The following is a 13,763-nucleotide window of genomic DNA, read 5'->3' as shown; positions in this document are numbered from 1 at the left end:
AAGTTAAAACTAAGTCATATAGGTAGATCGTAACTCATTGTGATTGGTATTCTTTAAAAAATAAATAAATAAACAAATAAACAAATAAATATATTATTGATTTTTTACAGAGAGGAAGAGAGAGGGATAGAGTCAGAAACATCGATGAGAGAGAAACATCGATCAGCTGCCTCCTGCACACTCCCTACTGGAGATGTGCTAGCAACCAAGGTACATGCCCTTGACCGGAATCAAATCTGGAACCCTTCAGTCCGCTCTACTCACTGAGCCAAACCGGTTTCGGCATTGTATTCTTATAAAATATTGAAATGTGGCCCTGGCTGGTGTGGCTCGGTTGAAGCGTCATCCCACATATCAAAAGGTGGCCGGTTCCATTCCTAGGTCAGGACATATATACCCATGTTTTAATTTGATCTCTGTTCAGGGTATGTGCAGGAGGCAACGGATCGATGTTTCTCTCTCACATTAATGTTTCTCTCATATTGATGTCTGTCTGTCTTCCTCTCTCAAATCAATAAAAACCTATCATCTTGGTGAGGATTTAAGAAAGTAAACACAAAGTTGAAACTTGTGATGCATTTACTGCAAGCCAAAGAACATCTAAGATTGCTACGGTAGCAAACGCTAAAAGCTAAAAGCTAAAAGAAGCATTAGCTAAAAGCTAAAAGAAGCAAGGACGCCTTGATTTCAAAGGAATAGTCTCCAGAACACTGACACAAAAATTTCTGTGGTTTTAGACCACCTACATTTTGGTACTTTGTTGCGGAAGGAAGCCCTAAGAAACTAAGTCTCCATTTATTTCTTTGTAAAATTTACTGGCCATTTCACTATGATACAATAAAACTAAACTCCTTCAAGATTAGAACTATCATTTCCCTAGGCACATCAACAATTTAATTATTGTTCATTTCCCCCTCTTTTATGTAATTACCTACCACCATCTACAACTCCATTATTGTAAGACCATGTTTAAGAAGTCAACCAAAGAACAGAAGTCTGCCCTTGAATGATAAACTTAGTAACGCACTAGATTAATTTTAATTCAAGTGGTCCAGAAACACACAATCCTGCACATTACAAGTGTTCACAATTCTTAAGTAGAACAAGGGATTGAGAAATTCATAAAATCCCCAGTGGGGAAATTAAATTAAGACACTATCTCACGGGTTATTTAATATGCTTATTCCAAGTAAGTGTAAGGAGTCTTCCAAAAGTCAGTAAGCAGATATGCCCTTATAAGGATGGCAAAGTTGCCGGGACCGGTTTGGCTCAATGGATAGAGCGTCGGCCTGCGGATTGAAAGGTCCCGGGTTCGATTCCGGTCAAGGGCATGTACCTTGGTTGCGGGCACATCCCCAGTAGGGGGTGTGCAAGAGGCAGCTGATCGATGATTCTCTCTCATCGATGTTTCTAACTCTCTATCCCTCTCCTCTTCCTCTCTGTGAAAAATCAATAAAATATATTAAAAAAAAAAAAAAAAAAAAGGATGGCAAAGTTAATATTGCTTACCTTATTAAAAGACAAACAAGATCTCCCTCTAATCCAGAACTTCTGGGTTAAAAAATGCAACGTAGGAAAAAACTAAACATTCACACTTTCACTGACGCTTCTCCAAGATCCCCCCCCCCAAAGAAAACATAACAAAATAATTCTGGAACAGCTGAAAAAAAGCACAATTTGGTTGAACATACGACTGTTACATATTATGACAATAAAAAAATGGAAGTGTTTAAAATAGAAAACAAAAACACCTCTCCAATAGCAAAGAATATGCAAGTTAACTGGTAGGGCATTCCTTAAAATGATGAGCTGTTAAAGTGATATAACTGGAAATATCAAGGTGTTTCCATAAACATTTTTCCACTGAAATTTGAGGCACAGAGGGACCTTGAAGGTATTGGTTTTTTATTATTATTTTATTGATTTTTTTTTTTTTAACAGAGAGGAAGGAAGAGGGATAGTTAGAAACATCAATGAGAGAAACATCGGATCAGCTGCCTCCTGCACACCCCCTACTGGGAATGTCCTGCAACCAAGGTACATGCCCTTGACCAGAATTGAACATGGGACCTTTGAGTCTGCAGGCCGATGCTCTATCCACGGAGTCAAACCAGTTAGTATGAGGGTATTCTTACATAGGTACTCAACCCCTTTCACTAGTTTCTACCAAGTCAGTAAATACAAGCTGCTTCAAAGGATACTTGGTTTAAAAGGAAAAGCAATGCCTGAGTGAATGTCAGAGTGAAGCACTAAGCATATTCAAGGTATGAGGTCCTATAATAGAAGTTAAGCTCACATTAAAATGTAACCGTCTTTCTAATTATTCATGCTTACTATAAGAGCCACTTTGACCCATATTATCCACTCCCTTCCCAAATTCATGGCTATCTTTCTAGTTTTCCTAAAACAGTTATCTATTTCACATCAAGTTCCACATAGCTAAGCCACTGTAAAGAGTTGTAAAGAATGTTGGAATGATTTGTTACTGGAAAAGTACTGAAATTCTCCTAAATTTAACAGTTACCTGTCACGTAAACTATGCTCTGAGTGGGAAGGGGGTTGGATCACTTAGAAATTACAAACACCTATGAATTTCAGGCACATAACTGTAAGTCCATCAATGTCTCATAGCAGAACTGCCTTCCTAGAAGATGGAGGCCCGACATTTATAATGCTAGAAAGGCAGGAATGGCCCTAGAATTTTGTTTTGCCAGACTGCACTCTTGAATTTTTACTGGATTAACAAAGGATTGTTAACAGTGATACAAGGGAAAACCAGGAAGCAAATACCAAGTGGCAGTGACTGAGAAGGCAGTGGGGAAGTCATTCCCAAGAAGCTAATGATAAGCAGGCAGGAGGGCATTAATTTAACAACTTTCATGTACCTTTCACTTATCCTACATAATCAAGAGCTAGTATGTTAATTAGACTGAACAGCCGAATGTTCTTCAGGATGACCTTCCAGACAAAGCTGGGGCTACAGGGCCCTGTGAGGACCAGCCGGGGCTGCAAGGGCTGGCAGAGGCAGCTGGGGCCACAAGGGCCAAGCCCCTCACACAAATTTCGTGCATCGGCCTCTAGCAATATATGCAATAGGCAACACACAAACACAACCTTTAAATAGGCAAACATTTTTACTTTGTAGTCTGTGTAAAAAGGAAGAGTCCACAGGCAAAAGGCAACTACTACTCAGTTTTGGTTCATACCTCATATCTACAATCTACTCTGAGGTTATCTCTAAGTGGTAACTATAGATAACTAAGGTTATCTATTCAGGGGAAAGAATGAAAGGAGGATTTTTTTCAAAGAAGGAAAAGCTCTGGATTCTTACAAGATTTAGAGATGCACCAATGCAACTTTTTAAAAAAATATATTTTTATTGATTTCAGAGTAGAGGGAGAGATAGAAACATCAATAAGGAGAGTATCATTGATCAGCTGCCTCCTACACGGCCCCTACTGGATCGAGCCTACAACCCAAGCATGTGTCCTTGACCGGAATCGAACCCAGGACCTTGCAGTCCACAGTGCAACACTCTATCCACTGAGCCAAACCAGCCAGGGCACAACTTCTTTAAAACAGCAATAACGAAACCCCACCAATCCCCAGGGTGCTTCAAACTCAACCCCCACCCCTCATAAGAGAATACCCAAATGAGTTTACCCTACTTTAACCAGAACTTAACCCTGAATTGCTAATTCTCCATTTTAACCCTTAAAAGTGGAATGAATTTTACATAGCTTCTCAATTTTAATTTGCATACAGATCACCTAGGGCAGTGATCGGCAAACTCATTCATCAACAGAGTAAATATCAACAGTACAACTATTGAAATTTCTTTTGAGAGCCAAATTTTTTAAACTTAAACTTCTTCTAACGTCACTTCTTCAAAACAGACTCACCCAGGCGGTAGTATTTTGTGGTAAAGCCACACTCAAGGCGCCAAAGAGCCGCATGTGGCTCAGTAGCTAGGTCTGGTGTGAGGTTCCCGGGGTGAAGTTAATGCTGCTGGCCCTAATGACCCCAGGGACCATACTTTGAATAGTAAGAAACTAATAGGAGATTGACTGTCCTTCAACTTTCATTTTCAGACTCTGGTGTTCATCAGACTCCCCTGTGGGATCTTGTTAAATTCAACTACTTGCAATTCTGGAGTGAGCTGAACATCTATAATAAAATATCCACAAGTGATTCTGATATACACCGAAGAGTAAAAGCAGCAGGGTATAACAAAGGGGAATTTACACCAGAGACGGTGTAAATTTGTTTTTTAACGTTTTTCACTATGTGGCAGTAAAGCCTCTTGAGAAAGGGGTGCCTCTTTCTAGTAAGTATGAAGGCATTTTACAAGATAAGGGCAGTCCTGTGACACCAATCCAGTAGTTGCCCACGGCAGATATACTACCCTATCTGTGCTTTGTGAACTCCAAAGAGGGAAGATGGAGATAAGTAATCACTGCCATGACAACTTTTAAGCTCATAAGGAAGCAAACACAGCTGGAGCAGTGTCTTCCTTCCCTGTCTCCTATTCAATGAGCATCAAAGGTCCATTCCTTATCCCTATTGGTTTATCACTGAGCTGGAAAAAAAATAAAAAATAAAAATTACTTTATCAACTGTCCTGGGAAAAGAAGCACAAAAGGTTATTATCCCAAACACTTCCCTGAACCTGGAACCAGCTTCCTGGTGTACTGGAGGGAAATCCATTGTGTTAAACTGAATTTAACCCAACCCCTACCTTTTCATCAAGGCAACCAGGTACATACTTTCTTCTAGCGTGTTTGGCATGGGGGCTTTGCCCAGGAGTACATTCTCATGCTTCATTTCCATCACTGGTGTTGAAGTCACCAAAGCATCCCTGGCATTCATGTACTATTGTCCCTAGTACAATTCACAAGACCTGATTACATGCTTTTCACCGTTGACCAAAATATTAAAAGGTACCAGCCACTGGCAGCACAGCAATATAAATCTACATAGTGTTTTATACAAGTGTTTCAAAAGCGAAGTTTAGAACTAAATTGAACACCCGTTTTTATTACAAGTCAAACACTAAAGGATCAATATAAACTGGCTGCAAGAACAGAGCAAAGAAGCTATTTATTTTAAAACAAATTAAAATAGTCTCGTGATTCACTCTTCTCTCAGAGTGTAATCTTGTTACTCTGAAATTTCTGGGCAGATTTAGAAGGGTAAGCATATCAGGGGTAGAAAAAGATTCCTTTCAAGTCCTTTGTGGTTGTAGGAAAACGGCTACCACCAAATCCGAGAGAGCTACATTTATTTCAAACCACAGGATCAGAGCCAAACTGTGGTCTATCAACGGGTGAATGCCAACTTTTTCAGTGGGTTAACATAAAAAAAATAAAGAGACAAGAAAAAATAGGATGTGTCTGGGTCTCTGGTATAGACCAAGAGAGACTTGTGGAATAGGAAAAATCGTCAATGGGCCAGTGCACGGATATACCATACAAACTATCAGAGATGACCACAGACACATTCACCGCCAAGAACACTTTCAGCCTTTAAACATGTACCGCTAGCTGTGCTCCAGTTGCCCTGTTAAAAAACAGGTGAGGAGACTATTTAGAAGGTGACAAGAAGAGCAAAACAGTCTCTCATATTCCCTTCCTTTCTGGGAATAACCTTTCGGGCCTCTACCGGGCAGTGGAATCCCGGCCCTGGGTTCCATCAATAGCTCCCCTTCAGCCCAGGTCTCTAATCTTCCCCGAGAGAGATCGATTGCAATTGTAGAAGGAGGTGAGAGACGGGGATCCAAAGTTCTGGAAACCTTTGCAAATCTCCCGTGTTTACAAATCCCTTCCACACCGAGGAGGCAGAGCTAGGGTTCTTGTGCCCAGTATGTAAGAAGTTTCCGCCTCTTATTTGCGAACCGGAGCGCGGAAAAGCCGTTAGCCGGCTCAGTGCCTCCGGCCCTCCCCACCTGCACTGTGGTGGCATGGCCGCCACGGCCCGCTGCTCTCCCCGCCCTCCGGGGGCCCCTGACCTCGTTGAGCGCGGGAAGCGCAGAAACCCACGCGCTCCGGGCGGCTGTGCCTGCGGCCCCTGCCCCGCAGCAAAGGGCAGCGAGGTCTCAGGGCTCTGGGCGCCCTCGATTCCCACCCCGCCGAGCGCACCTGCACTCGGGGCTGGCGGGGACCCGGCTGCGCACCCTCCTCAGCGGGCCCAAGCCCGCACTTTTTTGAGGCTCCCGGGGCTGCCCCACTCCCCGTGGAGCCAGGGTGTGTGCTCTGCGCGCGTGGCTCAACCAAGCCCTTCGACCCGCGCCCAGGCCACGCATCCTGGAGGCGCCCCGCTGCCCTCGCCTCGGGCTCCTCGAGGGCTGCGGGGAGGGGGGGGCCAGGGGGGGCGCCTCACCTGCTTGCCCCGGAAAAAGAGGCGCTGGCATTCGGGCCGCACGTCGAACAGCGCCCAAACCCGCTCGCGCAGCTCCTCGATGGTGGCTTTGCGAGACACGTCCTCGATGGTGCGCGTCTGGGAGCCGTCGATGGTGCGGACCTGGATCCACATCTCGGCGCGCCGGGGAAGGAAGGGGACTGGCTCCGCTTTGTCTCCCCCTGCGCTGAGGGCGCCGCGCCCCGCCTGGCTTGCGCCGCCGCTTCCCGGTGGCTCTGGCTCTCCGCGGGCGGGCGGGCGGGCGGGCGGGCGGGCGGGCGAGCGCGCGCACGAGCGAGCGTGCGAGGAACACCGACCAGACCCCGGGCCCGATCGGCGGCCGCGATCGGAGATCGCGCACCCACCGCGAGCGGAGCGGAGAACGAAAGGAAACCGGAACTAGACCCCGAGGTGCCGCCGCTCACAGCCGCGCCTCACAAATAGGAAGAAACCTCGTCTGCGCCGCGCGGAGTGTTTACTTATAGAGATTCAGCTCCCACATGGAGGTCACGGCGCCAACCCGGATCTCGCGAGATCCACGGCGGGCTCCGCCTTAAAGAGGAAGCGCCCGGGGAAGTGGCGAGGCAGCTCACTGGGCGGGGGGCGGGGGGCGGAGGGGCGGGCTTGCCCAGAGCCGTTACTTGCTCCTCCGCTCGCACCTCGGTTCTGGGCACGCCCTCTAGTCTTCGGATTTTGAGCGGTTGCGAGGGCCTCCACGGTGATTCATGCAGTTTGGGTCCTTGTTTCGGGACACTGGGGGCGAGCGACTCCTCAGTTGTACCGGGTACGGTTCTGTGTTTTTTTAAAAACAAACAAACAAACAAACACAAAAAAACACCAAAAAATAAGAACCTGGCGTGCCGTTGTATGACCAGCGGGCGGTCGCGGCCTACATTTCTGAGAGAAAAAAGCACATTAGGAAATGGGCCCGTTCCATGGCGCTCTCCAGGGCGCCGCCCGCCACGCGGCCTAACGGGGTTGGCCGCTCTGGGGACCCCGCTGCTTCGCCAGCGCGGGTGCCGGCAGGCCCGAGCTTCCTCCGCTCGGAAGCCACTTCCGGCGGGTTCCCGCCGCCGAGCCGAGGCGCGGCCCCAGGCCTCGGCCCCACAGGCCTCGGCCCCGCTGGGGTCGCCCCGCCTGGCCCGCGCGCGCCGCTCACCCCGGGCCTCTGGCCACAGGAGCGCGGGGGTCGCCCCCCGGAGGGCCACTCCTCAGAACCGGTCGGTTCGGTGTGTGCACCTCCGTTCGGTGCGCCTTTGGCCTACGGGTTGCATGGAAAACAAAGGCTGCGAAACGACACACCTCGGAAGAAAGGACTCCTTAAGATCTTTCTGGGAATAAATTCTCTTCAGAAATAGGCCCATCGCCGCGTACCCTAACCTGTGGGCTTTTTATAAAAAAAAGTGAAAATAATGTCTTCAGAAAGAAGAGAGCATATGAAAGTAGAAAAAAAATATATTTATATAACTGGGACTTGACATAATTTGAATGTTGAGACCGGTGCTAATTATTACCGTAAAGGTAGAGCAACATTTTTCTAATAACCTATTAATTACAAGTTCAGAGAAGACCAGTAGTGTTCAAAACAAAACAAAACAAAAACAACAACAAGCAAGCCCCACACAGAAGGAGCAGGGAAAAAAAGGAATATATGTATATTCCTTTTAATAGACTATATAGCCTCTGTCCTTGACGAAAAGTTTACCTTCATCTATATTCTCTAAATATAATTCTTCTTGTCTGCTCCTGATTAAAGTAAATATTGAGTATTCATTACATGTGTAAATACGATGATGGAGGTATGTAAAGCACACTTATCTCCTGCCCCAATAGGAGATAGTTATTTGCTATTAAAAGATATGCCATTCCCTTGTGGAGGCATATTAAGAATGTAACTCCCTCTTCACAATGAATTTACAATTTTTAGAATAATGAAGCTATTAAAGAATAACTTAGTACTAAACAGTATGCTTGGATGTGAACAGTAAAATAAAAAATTATTTATACGGATGCAGAGCAAATACTAAAGTGTATGCCACCAGTTATGATCCAGTATTTGTTCAGGTTAAAACAGCAATTAGAAGTGAGAGAAAAGGGACAAGAATGATCTGGGAGCTTTAAGGATAAGGGTACAACTGGAACGGAGAAGGGAAGCATTTACATGTTCAGTTCCTGGATTGAGATGGACCTGAATTGTAAATTCCAGTTTTGCTGTTTCAAGTATGATCTTGGACAAATTATTTGCTTCAATGTTCTCAATGTAAAATGGCGCTTATAACGAATGTCAAGTGTTCAGCATAGTGCCTGACCCTTGGTAATACACACATTATATTCACGCTGTTATTATGGAAAGTATTTAGAATCTAAAGCATACTCAAAAAGGGAAGAGTGCTTCAGCAACGACAGAAGGTATGCATTTTTACAGGTTGGAAGAGGTTTCATATCCAAGGAAGGCTGACTAAATAGAAAAGGGCAGAGTGTGAAAATTAGCATTCAAAGCGGTCTATTTTGTGAGCCCCAGGGAGAAACTAAGGTTTTTAAGGAGTCCACTGATGTGATTAAATTTGCATTTGGAAAGGCAGCAGAGGAATGTGGAAGGGTGCCTTGGGGAAAAACTAAGGGACGGGAAGGAGGGGGATTGTTGTCAGAAAGCTTGGAGAAGAAGCAATTGAGCCCGTTTTGGTGAAATCTGTGGCAGTAGGTATAAGAAAGGATAGATTTCAGAGAATTCTAGAAAATCAAGCCTATCATATAATACTTGCAGCATGTGTGGATATGAGGGATGAGGAAAACAGAATGCTGAGAATAATTCCCAAGCTTCTAATTTGGGAGACTTAATAAGGCTTGGGTAAATGGTGATACTCTTAACTGAACTAGAAGCAGCAGCAAGTTGGGAAAATGCAGTGATTTCTATTTGAGCTGAGTTGCATTTGAAATGGAGAGAGATCTTACAGATGGAAATATAAATCCAAAGTTTTGAAAGGAAGTAGAAAAGTTCTGAAAGAAGAACTGGTCAAGATCTCCTGTACTCACTTCCAGGTGGTGATTTCTCCTTCCCAATGTGGTGGGACTTATTCATGACGCAGCCTTTGGGTGGGGAGAGGGGAGGCTACTGTCAAAATTAGGTATCTACTGGGACTCTATAGGACCTCTGTTATTCTAATCAATACAGATCTCAAAGGATTGGCAGGCCAGAGCTTAGAGGTATGAGACTCGGAAAAGGCATTATTTGTCAGGTGCAGACCAAATTAATTATTATATATCTGTGGAAACAAGCTCATATGTATAGTAAGTTACTTAAGATATAAATAAATAATTGCAAATAGTGATTCTATATGAAACAAAATACAGCTTTGTGTTTCTCCATACAGGACATATTGTCAAGAAGGCTTTCTCTCCTTCCCTATGACAGTGTTGTGTCTGCTTAGTTCAAAGCTTCCCACTTATATAAACAAGATAAAAGTTCTCTGTCAAAAACCATAATAGCAGTTTAAACATACCATGACTTCTTAACTAGATGTATAGTTGAAACAATTTAGACGTGATCAGTAAAATAAATAAATTATTTATATGGATGCAGAGCAAATACCAAAGTTTATGCCACCAGTTCTGATCCAATGTGTGTTCAAGTCAAAATGGGCAAAACAGAAAAGGAAAAGATTGACTGTGGAACTAATTATTCTAGAACCACCTCAGAATATCTCATTTTCTTAGCTCATGTCCTGAAGTCAAGAATTTTTACCAGTATATGTATCGAAATAGTGAATTTTAAGATGCTATTTGAAGGTATGATTAGGACTTTTTCAATGGCACCTCTATGCTGATTGTCTTCCTTTTGCTCCTCCAGGGCTACACTCAACCTGCTGTCTGTCCTGGGGTCCAGGGCAAGAAGTACATCCATGGGATCAGTGCTTTCAGGCTCGGAGAGGAAGCACGGACGGGAAATGCAGGATGAGAAGAGAATGAGGTCAGTATATTTATTTCCCTGGCTTTCTCCCTGGAAGGTTACCTCCAGTTGTCTGTTGCCTTTTTGGGAAAGCACTACTCACTCCTCTTAAAGTGGCCTGCTCTACGTGACTCACTCTTTCATGTTCTGGAAACCTCTCCTTCCTCTTGTTGCTTTGGATCTAGATGTAACAGCTTTATAGTCTTAGGTTCATGTATATTCCATTAGTTTTCTGTAACTTTTTAGCCCACACCCTTTTAACTGGACCCTGGGAGAGGGAAGGAGAAACATTAAAGTACCTTAACTGGAAGCTTTCTGTTATAATCTCTAATGCTATTTTTTAAAAAGAACTGCATATTATAAGAAGCAAATTAGAATTTCCATAGATTAAAAAGCACTTCATATTGTGGCTCATTACTTAAACCTGTCATATTTTTAAAGTGTGTCCTCTTTCTTTTTAAAAGAATCACTGATTTTTACTGTGGACTTCTACTTTAGAAATCATTCTAGTCTGACCTTTTTAAATGAGAAAATGATTGGACAAAGGCATGCAGTCAATGAGTGGCAGTGTAAGAGCTTAAATCCTCAGTGTCCTTCCTCTCTAGCCAGTGTTTTTTTACCCTTCAGCTGTCCCTCTTTTGATTCTCTGAAGGCTTCCCCCTTTACCTGGTTCTGAGAATAATCCTTCTTATTAGGGCCCCTGGTTCTTTGGAATATTTGATGGCTCAGATAGGATTGGGAATTTGGAATTCTCATTAAAGACTTACAATTTAATCCGGTTTTCAATCACATGACTTCTTCTGCCTTCTGAGATTGATCCTTCCTATTGCTGAACCTTTCTGAGGGTCTTTGGATCAATTCAGTTCATATTTCACTGAAGACAGTTGGATTCAACTTCTGATGATGGGTTCAATTTGGGTTCAACTTCCAGTTACAACTTGCTCTGTAAAACAAATTTTAGATGTTTAAAATAACAACAATCACTTTCTTATCACTCACAGTGGGACAGGAATTCTGAAATAATTCAATTGGAAAGCCTGGGTTTAGCTCAGACTCTGTCAATCCATTGCAGTCATATTCAACTAAAACTGGAAGAATCAGGACCAGGGCAGTTGAGAACTAGTTAGGCATCTCTTCCCTGAAAGTCTCAGGGCTAGATTCTTTACTTTCTTTTTTTTTTCTTTTTTAAAATATATTTTATTGATTTTTTACAGAGAGGAAGGGAGAGAGATAGAGAGTTAGAAACATCGATGAGCTTAAACCGGTTTGGCTCAATGGATAGAGCATCGGCCTACGGACTGAAGGGTCCCAGGTTCGATTCCAGACATGTACGTAGGTTACGGGCAAGTCCCCTGTGGGGAATGTGCAGGAGGCAGCTAATTGATGTTTCTCTCATCAATGTTTCTAGCTCTCTGCCCCATCCCTTCCTCTCTGTAAAAAATCAATAAAATATATTTTAAAAAAAAGAAAAAGAAACATCGAGGAGAGAGAAATTGATCAGCTGCCTCCTGCACACCCCCTCCTGGGGATGTGCCTGCAACCAAGGTACATGCCCTTGACTGGAATTGAACCTGGGACCTCTCAGTCCACAGGCCAACGATCTATCCACTGAGCCAAATCGGTTCTGGCAGGGCTAGATTTTTTACATGGTCTTTCTCTGTGGGCCTACTTTGGGCTTCTTCGAGTCAATAAAGCGTAAGCTGTATCACTATTTATGGCCCAGTTTGAAAGTCACCTAGTATCACTGTACCATATTCTTTTGACCAAAACACACTCAGTTTCAGGGAGAGAAACACAGACCCCCACCTCTCGATGGGAGGGGTGTCAGCAAGATTTTAAGAAGAGCATGTGGGATAGAAGATATTGTAACCATTTCTGGGAAATAGAATCTGTCCCATAGCAACTCCATCTAATTTTTTCTATGTAATTTTTTGTATGACCAAAAAGTTTTAAATTATGAAATATATCAGTCATACAAAAAAATATAATGAACATTTTTTTATTTATCACTTTGCTTTAGAAATAAAACATTTCAAATACTTAAAACCCCACTTTGTGTACATTCCTCTTTCCCTCCTTTTTCCAAAGAGATAAATATTGTCCTTAGTTGGGTATTTATTATTGGTAAATCTGTCTTTTTACTTTTCACTGTACACATACCTCTAAACAACAGTAAATTGGAGTCTTTTAAACCTTTATTTAACATGATTATTAATAACATAGAAACATTTTCTTAACTCAATACTATGTTTCTGATATTTATTCATGTTGATATATAGCTCTAAACTTACTTAAAGGCTCAAATGGTAAGTATGTTAAGTTGGTTTTTGAAAATATATATATTTTATTGATTTTTTACAGAGAAGAAGGGAGAGGGATAAAGAGTTAGAAACATCCATCAGCTGCCTCCTGCACACCCCTCACTGAGGATGTACCAAAGTACATGCCCTTGACCAGAACTGAACCTGGGACCCTTGAGTCTGCAGGCCTCCGCTCTATCCACTGAGCTGAACTGGTTTTGGCATAAATATGTTAAGTTTCATGGGCAGATAGTCTTTGTTACAACTACTCATTCTGCAATTGAAGCACAAAAGTAGCTCTATTCAATATGTAAATGAATGAATGTGCTTGTGTTATGATAAAATTTTATTCACAAATGTAGGTGACAGAGTACAGAATTTGGCCTGTGGACATAGTTTACTGAGCCCAGCTTAAGTATCTATGTAATAAAAGGCCTGTATCTATATAATAAAAGCCATAACAACCAAAGACCAGTCACCAGGAGGTGCATGGAGCACTTCTTGGTCCCTTGGCCCACAGGCTCAGATTGCATCATTACTAAGGGAACAAGCCAAAAGGTTAGGAGCAGCCAATGGCTCAGACATTCAACACTGGAGAGAGAGGAATGAGGACCAGCCAGGCACAAATGAGCTCGTGAGGCCTGCAGTGGTGGCAGTGGTGGGGTCTGGGGTCCCGCCAGTGTGAATGGAGGAGTCTGGGGTCCAGCCCTCTCCCCACCCCCACCCCTCATTCTCCCCTGCGGAATGTGTGGAATGTGTCACAGGCGCCCCCCCCCCCCCCCCCATATGGCTCTGATGGCAGGCTAGGCCTAGGGGACCCTACATGCACACGATTGATTTAATCGTGCACTGGGCCTTTAGTAAAATTTATGACACTTCAGATATATTGTGTTCTCTGAAAGTTACTTTAGGTTATAATCCATCCCTAACCTGATCCTTATCATGATCTTCTGCCTTAAGAAGAAATTTTGAGAAACACTGGTCTAGGAGAAAAATGGACAGATTTGTTGGATTTTGATTTGTGGAACACTTCATTGCATTCCAGTTTTTACTTTGAGGGTAAGGGTCAGTAAACTGCCTTTAGACTCCTCTAGCCATCATCTTTTGAACTTGGCCTGTCT

General features: G+C 43.5%; 1 protein-coding gene across 2 annotated transcripts in view; it reads right to left on the bottom strand.

Moving 5' to 3' along the window:
- UHRF2 (ubiquitin like with PHD and ring finger domains 2) overlaps positions 1–6,946 on the bottom strand; it is a 49,049-nt gene extending 42,103 nt beyond the window's left edge. For both annotated transcript variants that reach the window (XM_084899589.1, XM_084899590.1), the window contains exon 1: positions 6,379–6,946. In XM_084899589.1, coding sequence (XP_084755715.1) covers positions 6,379–6,531 — 153 coding nt within the window. In that variant the 5' untranslated portion in view covers positions 6,532–6,946. The remainder of the gene's footprint in view (positions 1–6,378) is intronic.
- Positions 6,947–13,763: the final 6,817 nt, after the last annotated feature.

The sequence above is a fragment of the Pipistrellus hanaki genome (assembly GCF_964339955.1).
Source record: "Pipistrellus hanaki genome assembly, chromosome: 11".
NCBI classification, from domain to species: Eukaryota; Metazoa; Chordata; class Mammalia; order Chiroptera; family Vespertilionidae; genus Pipistrellus; species Pipistrellus hanaki.
This window is presented reverse-complemented; position numbering and strand designations above follow the sequence as displayed.